The sequence below is a fragment of the Muscardinus avellanarius genome, assembly GCF_963383645.1.
Source record: "Muscardinus avellanarius genome assembly, chromosome: 5".
Classification (NCBI taxonomy): domain Eukaryota; kingdom Metazoa; phylum Chordata; class Mammalia; order Rodentia; family Gliridae; genus Muscardinus; species Muscardinus avellanarius.
Genome location: NC_137790.1, coordinates 46,784,874 through 46,805,147, shown reverse-complemented (window position 1 = coordinate 46,805,147; position 20,274 = coordinate 46,784,874). Strand labels below are relative to the sequence as shown.

At 34.3% G+C, this 20,274-nt stretch overlaps 1 protein-coding gene across 2 annotated transcripts in view; it reads right to left on the bottom strand.

Annotated features, from left to right (window-relative positions):
* The window catches only part of EPHA6 (EPH receptor A6), a gene marked incomplete at both ends in the record, with an annotated part of 972,789 nt that overhangs the window by 529,767 nt on the left and 422,748 nt on the right, over positions 1 to 20,274 (bottom strand). For both annotated transcript variants that reach the window (XM_080695858.1, XM_080695859.1), the window contains one exon: positions 8,883 to 9,218. In XM_080695858.1, coding sequence (XP_080551984.1) covers positions 8,883 to 9,218 — 336 coding nt within the window. The remainder of the gene's footprint in view (positions 1 to 8,882; positions 9,219 to 20,274) is intronic.

Here is a 20,274-nt window from a genome sequence, read left to right as displayed (position 1 = left end):
AGCCCATTTAAATAAAGTATAGAAAAAAAAGAAGATTACAAATACAGCTCTTATGATTTGGGGAAGTTTGTTAATTAAGATTTATTGAAAATATTTTTAATTATGAGAGTCATAGTCTTAATCTATAATCTTATTTATCCAACTGAAATCAGAATAATCAAGGAACATTTTTCCTAACTATATATAAGTGGTTCTAAGTGATTTGGAAAGAATTTTTTTCTCTTATTTATATTTTTACACGTGTTTACTTGTAAACACAGCCCACAAGTCAAGACTTTTAAATTCAGCTTTCTTCATTTTTCTTAATATGAGAAAATATATATTTGAAATAAAAGGCAAACCAATATAAACTTCTCTGGTTTCATGCTTCATATTGTATACACATATACAATTACCTATGTTTTTTGGTCTCTAACATTTTATTTCTGTACTTGTACAAGTATGGCCTCATGACTATAACTATGACCTCATGGCAGCCTTGGCAATGTATCAGAATCTTTTAAAAAGTGGCTGATTTCCTACCTTTCCCAACTATTTTACAGACACCCACCCATATTTCTAATTGTTAGAGAAACTGCAATTCCTTCTCATAATTGCTGTACCTGTGAAATACTACACACACACACACACACACACACACACACACACACACACACACACACATATATATAATGTGTGTGTGTGTGTGTGTGTGTGTGTGTGTGTGTGTGTAGTATTTGGTTCCTTCCTTTGGTTCCTTCCTTCTATTCAATATTCTTTTCTTTTTGCCTAACCACATTCTATTCATCAAAACAGTACTTAATCTAAATGTTACTTTCTTTGGAAGATTCTCTAGCTTTAAGAGTATCATAGGTTTCTCCTGAACTAGTCTTACACAATACTAATTGCTTTTTTTGTGTGTGTGTGGTAATGGGGGTGGAACCCAGGGGCATTCTACCTCTAAGCTATACCCCCAGTCCTATTTTTTTCTTTATGGTTTCACTGAGTTGCAAAGGGCCTAAGTAACTGAGACTGTCCAAGAACCACCATCCTCCTGTTGTAGCCTCCCAAATGTTGAGATTACAAGCATGCTCCAGCATGCCCAGCAATACTAGTTACATTTCTGAGAAATTATTTATTGACTTTCCCATCAGACTTTAAGGTTCATAAGAGGTCACTAAATTGATAATTTATGAATAGCACTTATTAATGTCTGTTTTAATATCAATTATTGATAGGTAGCTACAGATAAAAAAGCAAACACATTTTATCATGACCCCCTTAATCCAATGAAATTGTAATATTATTACATATAGTTATTATCAAATAACTATAGGAAGTGGGTCTCTTCACTTGAAAGAGTATTCCCAAAGATGTTCTAAGAATAAGTGATAGGAAATTCCTTCTTCTATTTGTAGCTGTAAAATTATCATAAGGTAAATACTCAAAGATGACAGCTGAAGTTTAGTTCTAAAACACTTAGTTTTTATAAACATTTTTTAATTCAATACTAGGCTCTGACCACTTTGAATATGGAAGAATATTTGATATGTTCATAGATTAAATTATTATGATTCTCTTGCCTTGAACACTGCCTTGATATTTGCACTACTTTAATCCACAGTAAATGGCCACATGATTAAGAAAAAGAAACACTTATTTGCTCACATATTTTTGAAGATTAGGGGTTCAGTACATGTGAGACCAGGGCCTGAAGCTCAGGGCATGGCAGCAGAAATCAGAGAGAGAAAGATGGCATGGAAACCTCTTCTCTCATCACGGAGGCCAGATGCAGAGAGAGGAGGGGAGAAAGGTCTTTATATAATCCTCAATGCCACCTCCCCAGGGACCACTCTTTAGAAATAAGCCCTGCTTCCAACATTGCTACCTTGTGTTTATGAGGGCTAGGGGGATGTACTAAATCTAAATCATTATAGGGACTTACATTTTCACAGATGTGATTCTCTAACTTGGACAATTTTAGGTTCAGAGAGAGAGAGAAAGAGAGAGAGCCTTTTTGTTCTCTTAAAATATGCCCTGAAGGTAGTTGTTCATATGTAAGGCTGGCTATACTCTTTTATTAATCATACGCATGGTAATATTTTAGTTCAGCTGAACATTTTACTTTCAAATAAAATTTAAATGTACTTAAATTATTAGTTACTACTTATTTCTAAGATATATTCAAATTAGCATATCAAAGTCAATCACTAAGCCAAACATAAGAAGGAGGGAGAGGGGAGGGACTGGGGTGGAAATTGGGGAAGGGCTAAATGAGTGATTTGGTATGTATCCTCTACCATCTGGTACTCCATTAAGATGTATGACTACAATGAGCCAATAAGAAAGCAAGTAAATAAATAAATAAATAAATAAATAATTGAAAAAAAGACAAAAGTGTTTTTATTATTCTTCAATGAAGATGTATTAGTAAGGACTACTTAATAATATCCTTATAGAATGAATAGATACAATATGTAGATACCATATTGCATTTCAAATTAATATGTCTTGTGTGTGTGTGTGTGTGTGTGTGTGTGTGTGTGTGTGTGTGTGTGTGTGGTACTGGGGTTTCTGTAAGCCCTTCTACCTCCGGGCTACACTCCCAGACCTATTTTATACTTTTTATTTGGAAACAGGGTCTCGTAAGCCAGCACAGCTGGCTCCAATCCATCGCGATCCTCCTGTCTCCGCCTCCCAAGCATGAGGATTACAAGCGTGTGCCACCATGCCTGGCTTTACAGATCTTTTTTTATATATAGTTATATACTTTTAATAAATTATCTCATTTTAAGATTGAAAAACAACTTATAGTCTGTTCTTCTGATAAATTGAAAGTAGATTAAATATACTATTTCATAATCCTAGGAAAAAGGCTGCTATAACATATTAATGAATTATGTATATTTATATCTCTTTAAAAATATTTGTTTTATTCCCAAATACATTTATTCTTATCCTACAACTAAAAATAGTTACAATGGCTTATATGTTTGGATCAATTGGCAGCAATTAAAAGCTTCACAAGTAATCTCCTAAAGCAAAGAATAACAGAAGAGCCTAATTTGCTTTTCAATGTTGACAGATTTGATAAGAACTTTTTTCCTACTGAAGGAGAAAGGGGGAAAATAGAAAAAATCGAAATTCAATTTTGAATGACCATAAAGCAAATGCTATTATGTAGAGCTATTTTTTAACTGAAGAAAAAATTAATTAGTAAATACTAATTACAATTGAAAAATTCAATTATAATTGAAAAATACTTTTCTTGCGTGCGTGTGTGTGTGTGTGTGTGTGTGTGTGGTACTGGAGATTGAATCTAGGGGCATTCTATCCCTGAGATATATCTTCATCCCTATCTAATTTTTTTTTAATTTGAAATAGGGTTTTACTAGGTTGCTGAGGTCTTGCAAAATTGCTGAATGAAGCTGGTCTCAAATCTGCAATATCCATCTTAGCCCCTCAAGTATTGAGATTACAAGTGTACACCAGCATTCCTGGCTAATTTGGTCTACTTATTAGAGATAATTTTTCAGATTATCAGCAAATATAAAATTTGAGTTCAATATTTACATCCATTCCATACAAGCACGTAATAGAATTTTAAAGTATTTTCCTATACATTTTGTAGGTTTAAAATGATTTTTTAACTTTGTAATTTGAAGTAATTACAGGTTTTCAAAAACTTATTAAAAAGTACCAAAATAATATCCATATTCTTTTCCTAGCCTTTCCAAATGTTAACTATTTGCATAACTATAATACAACAGGAAAACTGAAAGCTGACATTAGAGGAATCTACATGCTATTATGTACCTGTGTGTGTGCAACTCTGTGCATTTAATAAACTATAGAGCTTCATGCAACTGCCACCAAAATCAAGAGCTACAATTGTATAATTGCCACCGGTTTCCTTCCTGTTACCTCTTAATAGCCATCTTTGTTTCTCCCACATCCCAAACTCCAAGCAATCACTATTCTCCACCTCTTTGATTATGTTATTATTATAATTTATTTTTTTTTGCTGGTACTGGGAGTGGAACCCAGAGGCTTTTTACATCCTGGCTATACTCCCAGCTCTATTTTTGTATATTTTATTTGGAAATGGGGTCTCATTAAGTTGCTGAGAGCCTCACTAAGTAGCTGAGGGTGGCTTCGAACCTGCGTGATCCTCCTGTCTCAGCCTCCCAAGCACAGGGATTACAAGCGTGTGCCACCAAGCCTGACTTGATTATGTTATTTTTCACAAGGTTCTATAATCTTACACTATGCATCTCTTTGAGATTAACTTTTTCAATTAACATAGTGTCTAAAGTTGCATGTATGGACAGTTGTTCATTTAAATGTTGAGTTGTATTTTAATATTAAAAGTATTAAAATACTTTTATTTTATTTTATTTTTTTGGTTTATGGAAAAAGTTTTTATTTTTTTTATTTTTTTTTTATTCTTTTATATTTGGTGCCCTCTCCCCCCCGCCCCCTTTTTCTCCCCCTCCCCCCCACCAATGGTTGTCCAGGTTAACCATGTCTTATTCATAATTTTACACATGTCCAGGTGTAGACCCTCATTAATCAAGATCGGCCTTTCTCCTCTCCTATCTTTCCATTAAAACTTAGCTACTATTTCCCCTCTAATATCTGGGGTCCTACTGGTATCCTTTGTGTTTTCTAGTTTGGGCATATTAGAGGAAACATGTGTATCTTCTCCTTCTGTGCTTGGCTGATCTCACTTAACATGATGCTCTCCAGGGCTTTCCATCTTCTTGCAAATGATATAATTTTGTTCTTCTTTATGGCTGAATAGAATTCCATTGTGTGTATTTCCCACAGTTTTGCTATCCATTCATCTGTTGATGGTGATCTGGGTTGGTTCCATATTTTGGCTATTACAAATTGTGCTGCTATGAACATAGGTATGCATATGTTGCTGTATTTCTCTGAATGCAACCCCTTTAGAAAGATACCTAGGAGTGGTATAGCTGGATCATATGGTGGATCTATTCCCAACTTTCTCAGGAATCTCCACACAGATCTCCATAGTGGCTAAACTAGTTTGCACTCCCACCAACAGTGTAAAAGAGTTCCTCTTTCCCCACATCCTTGCCAGCATTTGTTGTTGTTTGATTTCTTTATACTTGCTACTCTGACTGGTGTTAGATGGAATCTCAGTGTAGTTTTGATTTGCATCTCCCTGATGGCCAGTGATAAAGAACATCTTTTCATGTATCTATTAGCCCTTTGTATCTCTTCTTTTGTGAAGTGTCTATTTAGTTCATTTGCCCATTTCTTGATTGGGTTGTTTGTTTTGCTAGTGTAGAGCCTTTTGAGCTCTTTGTATACTCTGGATATTAGCCCACTATCAGAATGGTGGCTGGTAAAGATCCTTTCCCATTCTGTAGGCTTCCTCTTTAGGTTATTGATAGTTTCCTTTGATGAGAAGAAACTTTTTAGTTTGATGTTATCCCACTTGTTTATTCTTGCTTTAATTTCCTGAGCTTTGGGGGTTTTGTTGAGAAAGTTACTGCCTGTGCCAATATGTTGTAGTGTTGAACCTATGTTTTCCTCTACTAACTTCACCGTCTCAGGTCTAATTTCTAAGTCTTTAATCCATTTTGAGTTGATTCCTGTGTTAGGTGAGATATAGGGGTTTAGATTCATTTTTATACAAATGGTTAGCCAGTTCTCCCAGCACCACTTGTTGAAAAGGCTGTCTTTTCTCCAGCGTATGTGTTTGGCCCCTTTGTCAAAGATTAATTGACTAAAGATGTGTGGGTTTGTTTCTGTATCTTCTATTCTAATCCACTGGTCAGTATATGTTATTGTGCCAGTACCATGCTGTTTTTACTACTATTGCTCTATAGTATAGTTTGAAGTCTGGGATTGTAATGCCTCCTGCGTGTTTCTTGTTATTGAGAATTGCTTTTGCTATTCTAGGTCTTTTCCTTCTCCATATGAAGTTCATGATTGATTTTTCTAGGTCTCTGAAGAATGTCACTGGTATTTTAATGGGAATTGCATTGAACCTATAGATCAGTTTTGGCAGAATGGCCATTTTGATGATATTTATTCTGCCTATTCATGAGCACGGGAGATCTTTCCATCTTCTAAGGTCTTCTTCTATTTCTTTCTTTAATGTTTTATAGTTTTTGTTGTAGAGGTCTTTTACATCTTGGGTTAGGTTTATTCCTAGGTATTTTATTGGTTTTGAGGTTATAGTGAATGGAATTGTTGTTTTTGTTTCTTTCATTGTGGATTCGTTGTTGGCATAAAGAAAGGCCACTGATTTCTTTAGGTTGATTTTGTAACCTGCGACTTTGCTGAATTTGTCGATCAGCTCCAGAAGTCTTTTGGTTGAGTTCTTTGGGTCTTCCAGATAAAGGATCATGTCATCTGTGAATAAGGATAGTTTTACTTCCTCTCTTCCTATGTGGATTCCTTTGATTTCCTTCTCTTGTCTGATTGCTGCAGCAAGAGTCTCAAGGACTATATTGAAAAGGAGTGGTGATAGTGGGCATCCTTGTCTTGTTCCTGACTGTAGCTGAAATTCTTGCCCAAAGCCAGCAGAAGGCAAGAAATCATCAAAATTAGGGCAGAAATAAATGAAATAGAGAACAAAAAACAATTCAAAGAATCAATAAAACAAAAAGTTGGTTCTTTGAAAAGATTAATAGAATTGATAAACCCCTGGCCAACCTAACCAAAAGAAAAAGAGAATCAACTCAAATTATCAAAATTAGAAATGACAAAGGAGATATCACCACTGATAGTGAAGAAACTCAAAATATTATCAGAAACTACTTTAAAAATTTATACTCCAATAGATTTGAAAACCTGGATGAAATTGACAGATTTCTAAGCACAGTTAACCTTCCTACACTCAACCAAGAGTACATAGCAAGCCTAAACCAACCAATAACAACCAAAGAAATAGAAATGGCAATAAAAATTCTTCCACCAAAGGAAAGCCCAGGCCCAGATGGGTTCCCAGCTGAATTCTACAAAACCTTCAGTGAACAACTAATACCAATACTTCATAACATGTTCCGGGAAATTGAAAGAGAAGGAACTCTTCCAAATTCCTTCTATGAGGCCAGTATCACATTAATCCCCAAACCAAATAAAGATACCTCAAGAAAGGAAAACTACAGACCAATATCCTTTATGAACATAGATGCAAAAATTCTAAACAAAATACTAGCTATACGCATTCAAAACTATATCAAGAGAATAATACATCATGACCAAGTCGGTTTCATCCCAGAAAAACAAGGCTGGTTCAACATACGCAAATCAATACATGTTATTCACCACATAAATAGAACCAAGAACAAAAACCACATCATCATAGCAATAGATGCTGAAAAAGCATTCGACAAAATCCAACACCCATTTATGTTAAAAACACTGCAAAAAATTGGGATAGAAGGAAAGTACTTCAACATCATCAAGGCAATATACTGCAAACCCAAAGCCAACATTATCTTGAATGGGGAAAATACTTTTATTTTAAATATCACTTCATGCTACCCTAGTTTTTCTTATGAGATGAATTGTATCTCCTTTTAAAATTATATTTTGAAGTGCTAACCCAGAGTACCTCAGAATGTTGACTATCTTTGGAGAGAGGACTTCAAAGGGTATCTTTGTAAATAGAGAATATTAGGAGACAGTACAAAAAGGAAAGTCTGTGTGAGGACACTGAAGATGATAGCTATCTATAAGCCAAGAAAACAGTCAGCATAATGAAATCAACCTTGCCGATATATTGTCTTGGCTTTTAGCCTACAGAACATGAGGAGATGAATGTTTATCCTCTATGTAATATTTGTAATGGCTGCCTAAGCAAACTAATTTGGTATATAAAAATAGTTTTATCTTTATAAATGTGTATTCTATGTATGTGTTCATTTATAAAACTTTCTCATTTGGGTGGTACTAGAAATTGAACCCAGGGCCTTTCACATGCTAGGCAAGCACCCTACCACTGATCTATTATCTCTAGGCCCATTTATAATGCTTTTTGTTGTAAGGCAATCGCTTGTATATCCATATAATTTATAAACACTTCTCAAAAGAAATTGTTTTCAATTTCTGCATCTTTTTCTGCATCATGTTCTGCAATATAATTATGTTATAGGACATTTAAAGAGAGAATAGGGAAAGACACAAAGTGCCATGTGAATATATGCCATTGTCAACGTGATCCACATTATGATGTGAGACTATAGTGCTCCGATAAAAAAGAATGATAAAAATAGAGTATATACTTACAAAAATTATAATAGTATTGGTACCTGACTATATCATAACAAAATTTATAATGTTATAAGGGGAACCCTTAACTGAATTTATTGTATTTTTAAAGACACTTCACTTTTCACAAACTGCAACAAATTGCATTTGCATACATTTCTGTGTATATGTGTGTGTATCATTGATTTTTTAGAATGGACCAGTTAAGCCTGCTGGCTGGTACGCTTTTACAGTACAGACATGAGTTATGATTAAAATAACTTCTTACTCTTTGCTTTACTTGTTATAGAAAAGGGATGGCACCATAAGAGGGGCAATTTAAATTCAATTTATTTGTCAACATTTTATTTATGGCTCTCATTCACTGTTAAGTAATATGGACATACTCATTAAGAGATACTTGTATATGATTATTAAAATACAAATACATATTCATTAGGGAGAAGCATTTTATCATATTAACTGCACTAGTATATAAAAATGTCTTTCTACACATTGGGAATAAACAAGAACGAAATCCAAAATGTCATGTCTGTAGTGCATAGCACATACGGTTTGCACTAGAGGTGGGGTGAATACTGGCCCATTGGGTATACTATACAGAAGGAGGAATTACGAGTCTGTTTTGAGAGAACAGCAGTGGAACTTACCATCTTGATCCGTGGTCACTGTAATGGCTGTGAATGGCTTGGGAGAAAAACTCAACTCAGAAACTCCGTTCATGGCTTCTATTTCAAAGGTGTAATTCACGTGAGATACAAAGTCAAGGACTATCACAGAATTGTTGATCAGGCCAGTATGTCTTGGGATGAATCGGAGTCCTCCACCACAGTCCTCACACTGGCTGGTGTCTAAGCCACATTTCTTACAGATTACACTGTATGTGAGATCTTTTCTCCCTCCTGTGTCACTTGGTGGGCTCCATTCCAAAATAAGAGCTGTTTCATTGATGTTAAAAACCACATTCCTAGGAGCTGAAGGTGGCCCTAGAGAAAAGCAATTGAAAAACAATTGTACATGTATAGGACAATGAATCATGGTGCTACATTGAAAGCTTCATCAATAAATATTTGTTGGTCTTTTATATTTGATCTCTTTTTCTTATGGGATTCATAAAAACATATTAAAATATTTAATTAAGTCTAGTGAGGAAGGAGTCTTTAGGGGGTTAAAACAGTCTATATTTTAACTATTGGTTGTATGAATTCCAATACAGAATGTCAAAGTCAGTAGATCTCTAAAAGATATATAACTATGCTTCTTAAATTTTCTAAAGAATATATAATACAAGTATTTAAATTCACTGTCATCTTCAAAATTTGAACAATAGTAACATCATTTACATAACACATCGTTTCCAGTCATTCTGTCTTCATACTCTGCTTACTATGATTGGTGTGTAGAAGAAGAAAATCACTAAGACTGTATTTCCTAAAGGTCGAGAATCTGACCACAGATTTAGAGTGGGCAGATAATTTTTTTTTTTTTTTTGGTGGTACTGGGGTTCCTGGAAACCCTTCTACCTCCAGGCTACACTCCCAGATCTATTTTATATTTTTATTTGGAAACAGGACCTCTTAAGCCAGTGAGGCTGACTTCGACCTACACGGATCCTCCTGTCTCCACCTCCCAAGTGCGGGGTTTACAAGTGTGTGCCACCACACCTGGCGAGAGGGCAGATAATTTAGAGAAGAAAGAGAGATAAAAATTGGAGGGAAAATATCTTTAAATACCACCTTGCCAATTTGAAGAATAGAAACGTTACATGATAGGGATAATATGAAATTACACATAACATATAGTCATTGTCATTAGAGTTTTCTTTAGATCAAATTTACTAAACATGAGTAAACATGTCCCTAAAAAAAATCACAAAATTATCCTATCATGAAAGTTGAATAAATCAAATTGTTTCTTAGGATTGGGGGAACATCTTTTTTACCACTGGTTTTTTTGTACCGATCACATAACATAAAACACTTCAGAGCCTTTCATCAGCTCAGCCTTTTAAAAATGTGCCAAAAATCCTTTACATTTATGTCATTCTTTCAAATCTTGTTTTTATATTAGTCACTGAACAAATATTACCTTGATGGTACCATGCACTGTGCAAAGTGGTATATGTGAAATACCAAGGAATACATACAGTAGGAGACCAATGCTTATGATAAGCTATTTTGAAAAATAAATTGTTGTCCAAGTATCTGATCAAACAGCATTTCTGCCATAATTTAGATGGTTTTGTTTAAGAAATATAACCAAGGTATCTTAAATTTCTATTACCAAGAAAATATGCTTAGAAAGTGGTAAGGAATTTCTTTGAAACATAAAGCTTTGATGTAGGTATCTTTTGAATTTTATACTACACTCCTTCATAAATAAATATTTCATTTAGTGACTACTGTGAGGTAGATACCCTGCTGCCTATTAGGCCTATAGTGGGAAATGTGGTAAATATGATTTCTATGTTCTTATTACTTGCATTGCAGTATAATGGCTAGGTAAACATATGCAAATAAATAAAATTAAACATTATAATGAATATAATCATAAAAATGAAAGGACAGGAGCTGATGAATGATGAGTAGGACCTCTACTTTTGGAGGAAGTCTTGTTAAGGTCATGAGGGTATGCAGAGGGATGGGAAAATACTGTAGTTAAAACAAGGAGTTTTTAGTCAAAAAAATCTTAAAATAATCAAGGTGGAAGCTAGACTAGGCAGGACGACTAATCTCATTTAATTGAATTTGAAATTTCATCTGTGTACAACAGGAAGAAACAGATTTTATGCATGGAAGTGATATGGTTTAAAAAGTACATTCTGGCCTGTAGTGTGTTGAATGGTATGAGTGGGAACAGAGAAATGGCAGTGAAATTTGTTATATAGTATACAGTACCAGTGTAGTGTAGTATTAGTCATAAACCTACATACCTTCACATTTTTTTTTTTTTTTTTGGTGGTACTAGAAGTGGAACCAAAGGGCTTTCTACCTCCGGGCTACACTCCCAGACCTATTTTTATATTTTATTTGGAAACACGGTCTCACTAAGTTGCTAAGAGCCTCACTAAGTAGCTGAGGCTGGCTTCGAACCTGTGCGATCCTCCTGTCTCAACCTCCCAAGTGCGGGGAGTACAAACGTGCGCCACCATGCCCGGCTGCACATTGGTTTTTGAGATACTAAACCATTTTGTCCCGTTATCCCAGGTGAAGAACATCTATGAAAACATAACAAATATAGCATAAAAGGTAATTTCGAAATAATATTTGAATATTTATCATGTTTTATTTATATTTATCATGAATATTTATCATGTTTGCAGACATAAAAACTTGGGACTTGAGAGGTTAAGAGGAGTTATCATCTCTCTTCCGGTTTTGGTTTGCCAGTGCTGATATGAGCGACCCAGAGGGTAGGCTCCTCAGCTACCGGTTCACGTCACCTATAGCTAGACTTAGAGACATAGCAGAAAATTTTTCTAAAAGACGCTTAGGTGCCTTGATTTATGCCAGCTCATGTTTTAAAGCATTTAGAGAACATCTGTCCTCAGGCAAGAAAATATGCAGGTGATTATAAATGTGAGCTTTTTATCTTCTACCTAGACTTATGTCTGGTAGATAAAATTCATTATCATAATTATAATAATGCCTTCCTACAGGATGGCATATTCATATTGTTGTTTTTTCTCTTATAGTTGAAAACATGAATTATTATTAAATTATACCTCCATAACTAGGAATAATGTTATCAATTATGTTATGGGTGTCTACAGGTATATATCTCTGCCTGGAGATACTTAAAAAAGAAAAAATAATACCAACACCCTTCTTACTCAAGGGCTCTCATACCAATTTACGTGACGATTAAATAGCTTTTTAATTGCTGTTAAATTATGCCAGCTAAACTGTGATTTCATGCAAATATTAAGCTGTAATGACATGCAGTGAATCATTTACTAAGATTTAGAACTCGGAACAAAGAGAGACAATTGATTCTAATCCTTAGATTCAACTAAATTATATGTCACTGGGCTTTTATGAATGTGGCCTGATTGCTTTGTTATCATTTATAAATTATACAAAGAGTATGTGACACATTGAGAAAGTAAGTTGGCAGCAATGCACTCTTGCAGGAGAGTCTCAGGGAGTTCCCCATGTTGATTTTCTTTTCTTTGAAGAAAACAAATAATTCACATAGAAGTAAAGCAATCTTTACTCTTTACCCTCCAGACTAACTTTACAAGAAAATGGCAATTATTCCGACATGTAACTAGCAATTTTCAAGTTCATTATATAATGAACCTTACATTAAGAATTACAACTTTCTTTCTCCTAGCTCTTTCACAATTTAATCTTCTTTTAAAAACAGTTCTTTTACTTCAATCTGGCTTTCCCTTCACACTGTACACTTCTAAAATATAAAGTTCTATAATATTAAAACTTAGGAGAAGCCTATTGCAAACTCCTCTGTTTTCAAGAAAGCCTCCACCAACTCAGGTCTCCCTCTTCCTCTCTGCATAGCAGAGGGCACAGAAGGTATGATGTTTCATTTATTTCATTTTAAGTTTTATATGTAAATTGTTTTAAACATAATTGTCTATTTCAAAATATCTCTGTATAATTTCTCCAGACCCATGAAATAGCAAAGAAAAATGAGTTCTGGACTCAAATAAGATTATTCTGGCAGATTGATACTGAGACAAAAATAACAAAATTGCTTCACATTGTTGACTCTAGCATTTCCCCCACATTTGTTCATAAAATCTTACTGCCCAAAAAAGCACCCAGAGGAATACTAGAATTCTGCAGTATACCCTTAAACAAAGAGTGACACAGAAGTACAGCAAGCCTAAGGTTCATAGTTTAGTTATTGCATCAAGTACAGAGATTAATACTTCATACTTAAAATCAGAAAAGGGTTGACTAAATAATAGAGGTGTGTGTGTGTGTGTGTGTGTGTGTGTGTGTGTGTGTGTGTGTGTGTGTGTTACTGGGGATGAACCCAGGGACATTCTACCTCTGAGCTACACCGTTAGCCCTTTCTTTGAAACAGGGTCCTTGATAGGTTGCTGAAAGTCTTACTACATTGCTGAGGCTGTCCTCAAATTTGTGATCTTCCTGACTCAGATTCCCAAGTACTGCGATCACAGCAGGCCTAGTTGGATTTTTCATATTGACTAAAGAGTGACTATTCACATATTAACTCCATTGATAATGATATTTTGCAGATGTATTTTTAACTTTAAGAACAAAGAAACTTTGACCTGAGGATATCAAGTCACGTAGAGTATTGCTTATTAAATTATATTTTTACCAGTTCTTAGGTTATCTTCATTAAGAGAGAATGAGGAATGTAGTATACTTGACTAACAGAAAGCAAATTTATTCATGTTTATGAGTTTATAAGTAAGAATGTCATTCATTGTTAACCTGTGGCGAGGACATTAAAATAACATAATGAACCATCTAGAAATGTCCACACTTACAGCAATAGAGTTAATATGTGAATAAGTAAGAATTTTGTCAAATAATTAAGATTATATTAAGCTAGGCATGGTGACCCATGCTTGTAATCCCAGCATTTGGGAGACTAAGACTGGAGGATCCTGGTTGGTGGACAGCCTCAGCTACTTAGTGAGGCCCTCTGCAACTTAGTGAGACCCTGTTTCAAAATAAAGAATAAAATATAGGGCGAGGGGGGGGTAGCTTGGAGGTCAAATACCCCTGGGTTCCATCACCAGACCCGCAAAAAAAAAAAAAGATTATATTATTTTTTAAATGATAAATATACTAGTACAAAATTTAAAAAATGTATTCTTTGCTATTAATATTATACTAAAATATAAGTTTTCAGATTGACCTATAGATATAATTAGGACATAATCTAGAAGTTTCATCATCCTTGGCATGTTTACTATTAATATTAGCTTTTATGTATAATCATATTGTTATCTAATATCTTTCTTGGGTAGACTTTTTTGTTTTTCCTTTTTTTGGTGCTGAGGATCAAATTATCAGAAGTCTTACTTCTGATATACACTCCCAGCCCTTTTTATATTTTTATTTGTTATTAGGAAATAGGTCTCACCAACATGCTCAAAGCTTTGCTACATTATTGAGGCTGGCCTTGAACCTGCAATCCTCCTGTTTTAACTTCCCAAGTACTGCAATTACAGGCATGCACCACCACCTCACAAAGTGGTGTGTAATATTTTTTAAAGGGCATTTTATAGGAAGATTCATAAACAAAATTTTGTTTTCTTTTTTCTCTAAACAACTTGTTGCTTTACTTGTAAGCTTATTTTTAATTAAATATATGTCCATTTGGAAACAGACGACATTTAATCACAAAACTGAAACTCTAGTACTGCACAGTGAAAGAACTCTATCAATTCATTGTGAATAAAAACTGAGTTCCAAAAAAGTAAAATAATTATGTGGAGGTCATGCAGTTCTTTAGTGGTCAGATGGTCTCTAGTCATATTATGTTTAGACATTTTTTAACCTCTAAAATATTGTACTCTTCCATAGACAAAAAAGACTGGTAAATAAATATTAAAACCTGTCTTTTATAGTTTTTGTATTTTGAACTATTTTCAAGAGCAGAATTTAAAAACACACAATTTTTTTAAGCATCATTGCCTTTCTACAAAAGATACCTTAAGCTAATCTTACTGGATAGCATTTAAATAATTTAAATACATAAGAGAAATTTAAATTTAAATTTTGGGGGCTGGGGATGTGGCTCAGTGGTAGAGCACTTGCATAGTACTGCATAGTACTTGCATAGCACTTTGCAAGGCACTGTGTTCGAGCCCTAAGACCACCAAAAAATAAATAAAAACAAAATTTCAAAATAAATCTTCTTTAAAATTCAGCAGTATAAGTACTCCATATTCTTTGGATACAAAAGAGATTAATTCTCATTATCTCTAGTTCTTGAACTTACTTCCAATTACTAAACTATTGCCTAAAATTAAACTTAATGCAAATTAATTTTCTCCTAGTTCCATGACTGAGGATTGAAATACTTATTTTTATATTTTCTATTATTTCTAAAATTTATAATTATAGAAATTATACATAATAAAAAAGATCAAGTACCATTCTTTCCTAGAATAAAAAACAAAATTCTCAGCTTTTAGTACACGTATTCATAACCAGACCTTGGTCCATTCCTTAGCCTTTAAAACTTTTTACATGCAATTTATTCCAGAATTGCTTCTATCTTCTTTTTCCTCTATGGAAAAATTCCTGTCCATTTTACATATTTATATTTAGGTGTTGTTTGTTCCCTTTGTGACAATCCCCTGCTTGTCCAAAGATAGAACTGAAATGATCACTTCAAAACCTTTATGGCTGTGTTCAGAATATACAGCTAACTCTACAGAGCATATTTAATATTTCACATTATTTTCATTAAATCACCACAACCCTTAAACTAGTTATGAATAACCTCATAATCTTAGTAAGTTATATACATATATAAAGTTTTTGCATTTATATTCAAATATCTATGTTGTTCTTGATTGATCCAAAGGTAATATGTGCTTTAACTGAGGTAATGACTAGAACATGTGGTTTTATGCAGTCCTTTAAGGATTATGTTTTAAATAGCACACATTTTTATAAAATACTAGAAAGCAGAGTGCTTTAAATTTTTTGTATGAAACAGGTGAATTGCTTTTTAAAAAATTTTTATTGGTGCATTGTAGTCATACATTAATGAGGTACAAGCTGGTAGAGTCATACATGCACACATCCATTCATTAAAATTTTGATATTTAAAAGAGCCTGATGTTACTGAGTAAATGTAGATCTACATAATATGAAAATAATTTGAAGTGAAAGAGAATGTGTATATTATGAAAACTGAAATTAATAAACACAACATAATGGACAACTACCATCTCTCTCTACCAATTACATATTAGAAAGAAAAAATTCTCAAAATATAGTTCTTTGGACATGAGAAAAATTGGAATATAATTATTTACATTTCCAAATTTCTATGTAGTAGAGCATAGACCTAATTATATCTTGGAAAAATTCTACTCAGCTATAAAGAAGAACAAAATCAGGTCATTCGCAAGAAGATGGGAAGGCCTGAAGAAAATAATGTTAAGAGAGATCAGCCAGGCACAGAAAGAAAAGGGACATATGTTTTCTCTAATATGTCTAAATTAGGGGACACTGGGGACACCAGAGGGACTCCAGATAATGGAGGGGAAATCTCAGCAAAGCTAGAATGGAAGGATAGGAAAGGAAGAAGCCTGAGGTTGATTAATGAAGGAGCTACATCTGAATATGTGTAAAAGTATGAATATAGCATGGTCAACCTGGACACACATTGTTGGGAGGGGCGGGAAGGGAAGTGGGGGGGGGGGGAGAAGGCACCAAGCACAGTCTGAATGTATGTCATTTTCAATATGTTCCACATAAAAATAAAGCCTACATGTAAAGAAAAAAGAGTAGTTATCAACTATCCTTATCAATACAGGGAAAAATAAAAACATAATTAATGCAAACCACAGAATAACCAATTGTAAGAATTATAGAAATGTGTTGTAGCTGTTCAGATCAAGAGTAAAAAAGAAGTTGGGTCTAATGGTACATCCCTGCATCCCCAGCACTTGGAAGGATAAGACAGGCAGATCGCAAGTCTGAGGACAGCCTCTGCAATGTAGCAAGAATCTCAACAACCTGGCAAGACCCTGTTTAAAGACTAAACATCAAAAAAAGGAGTGGAGGTGTAGCTTAGACATATAATGCCCCTGGGTTCAGCCCCCATACAACATCACCAAAAAATAAAAAATAAAAATAAAGAAAGAAACAAGAGTAAGGAAAAAATACAAAAGTAAAAACCACAACAAAATATCAGTTAAAAAAATGAGTATCTGGCTGTAGGTCTTTTGAGTTAAGCATAATACCAGAAAAAGCCATATCTAAACATAGTGTTTTCTGTGTTTGAGCTAATTACTTTTAAATAAGCTTTCATTAAAAATAAAATATACATATAAAAAGATAAAAGCACTTTCATAATTTGGTAAGGTACAAAACAATGGATTAAAGCAAACTGATAAACCTTTCTCAAATGCATAACATAGCTGGCAGTGGTGATCCATGCTTATAATTCCAGTACTTGGGAGGCTGAGATAGGAGGATTACAGGTTGGTAGTCAGCCTCAGCAACTTGTGAGACCCTCTGCAACTTAGTAAAACTGTGTTTCAAAATAAAAAAATTAAATAAGGTTGCAGGTATAGCTTTGAGATAGAATGCCTCTGGGTTCAATCCCAGTACAGAGAGAGAGAGAGAGAGAGAGAGAGAGAGAGAGAGAGAGAGAGAGAGAGAGAGAGAGAGAGAGAAAGGAAAACAATAGGCCTTGGTTTGTAGTTCAGAGGTACAATGTCCCTGGGTTAAATCCACAGTACTGCAAGACAATAATATGCATAAAACTGTAAAGATAATTGCAAGTCTCTAAAAAATTGAGGATGTGTTCTTGGCAAATGGTGTGTTATATGCAGGTAGATAGTTCTGAGTGGGACAATTCTCCCCAAGTGTCGACAGAGAGGACAGAAACAAGTGCACACTGGCAACAAGTGCTATGTCCATTCTCCAATATCAGCAGATGTCCTCTTGATATTTATTCTCATCAAGAAAACTTTGTCAGATAATTTTGTAAGAGAACTTATGCTGGAATAAAAATTAAAGTAATTGTTTTGGGGAACTCTAGGAAACTCAAATGGCACGTGATATTAGAGATCTGTATTGAGAGAATGATGAGTCATTCCATGTTGGTGTCTATTCAGTCGTCTAGGGTCATTTTAATTTTAAAAATAGAGCATTGTGACATACTGAGTGAATATTTAGAGTTACTTTCTATAATAAGAGAAATGCAAAATATAACACATTCCGCTAGAGATAATAAAATCCATTTTTGCAACTTCTGCCTTTCTGGCCTCTGCCAAATTATGGATCCTACATTTTGTTTACAATGAGTCACCTAACCAATCAGTTGTGCTTTTGAATTTCAGTTGTGAGATGAACAATCAAGGAAGCAGAATGCTTTCCCCATGCAAAATATGAGTTTAGGAGAGAGAGAGAGAGAGAGAGAGATGGGGAAAAAAACCACAGAAATAATAACAGAGCAGGGGCATATGGATTGTGAGTCTCTGACGAGAAGTCGGAGACCTGAATAGAGCAGTTGAAAAGAGGAAAGAACTCTCCTGCTGCACCTCCACCACTATTTATTCTACTCAAAATAGGAGTGAGAGAATAATGACTTTCTGAAGCGGCCAATTATTCCAGCAATAAACAAGCCATGCTTTACAATGTTAGCTTTAGAGCAAAAGTAAATTGAAGTTTTATGCTTTCCTCATGATCACTGTCATTGTATACCAAGGACAAAGACATGCTATTTGCCTGTGTTTTAAGAATGAAGTTGCAAGACACTGTTTTTGTTTTGGTTCTGGTTCTGGGGATTGAACACAGGGGCATTCTAACTCCAAGCTGCACCCCCAGCCTGATGTTTTATTTTTTATTTTGAAACAGGGTCTCACTAAGTTACAGAGGGTCTCACTAACTAGCTGAGGCTGGCCACAAATCCGATTCTCCTGTCTCAGCTTCCCAAACACTGGGATTATAAGCATGCACCACCAAGCCCGGCTGCAAGAAACTGTTTTTAATCATGAGGTATTTGATGACATGTTTGAAAGATTAAAACAAAACAAAATAAATCCTTATTGGTATACATTTGGGATTTTTTTAAGCAACATAATCATTTTTTTAAATTAGTTACTGCCCAACACCTATATAGTAGTAGCTTAAAGATTCTCTATTCATTTAAATACATGAGAAATATCAAAGTAAAAGTGCTAAGATCATGAAATTACCTTTTTTTTTCCTAACCTCTTATTCACCCAACTGTTAGACCCTTATTTTATCTCTCTCCATCCTGTCAAGGTCAGCCTTTTCTGCTTCATGAGTACCTTTTTTTTAAAGAAACTTTTATTTTCCTACTTTGTTTCTCCAAACTTAGTATTTTGCCTTTTGGCCTAGAAAAGGCTTAGGCAGTTATTTTGATAACAGACTTTTTGGCAAGCATCAGGGTCTCCTGTGCTCTGAACTGCTCTCAGAAGCAGTCCTAATTGACCAAGACCTGATAGTGCAGAGTGTTCTCCACAGCTGAACCTTTAAAGTACAGAACATACATAATGAGTCACCTGAGAAATAAATTTAAGACTGTATCGAATATACTACAACATCAGAGAAAACATTTCATGTTAAATTTCTTACTCCTAATTTCTTTTATATATCCTACAGTTTATGCAAAATAAATATAACTTGTTATTTTAAAAAAAATCAACTAGGATCAAATGTACAAGTATATTGGTATAAGTCAATATTCAGATCATTTTCGAGATCCTAAAGTAGCTAAAATTACAGGGGAAGATAATAAGCCAAGCCTTGACACTCTCGAATTGAGATACTATTTAGTTGACTAGTATTTGGCTCTGAGTGACTATGAGGGTCTATAATCAAGGTTTGTTTTGTTTTTTTCTTTTTTTTGCTGTTATTTTTGCTTGAAATAAAATACTATATAATAATTGGGAGAGATGGTAAACTAAAAGGAAGAGGACTTTCCAGGAGATTGAATTATTCCAAAGGATAGTAAAAGGCCGTAACTAAAGTTGGGTTAGGAATTGACGTAAAGGAACAGGTAGAATAAATATTAAAAACTAGAACTGATAGAAAATGTCAGGGCAGGGGCAGGGGCAGGGATTATATTAGGGTTTGTTTTATAGAAGTCTGAGTCAATGAGGATTTATTGGGTTAAGGAAAAATAAATAAGGGTGGATGAGCAAGTCAACATAGAAAGTAATAAAATTGGTTTTGGCTTTGGGAGTTTGAGCTTGAAATTATTAGCTTTATCATTCATCAAATATTTAGCGTTCACTATATGCCAGCTACTTTTATGAGTGGTGAAGATGAAGGAGAGAAAGAATATTCATGACCTCATGGCCTTTGAAGTCTAGTATGGGTA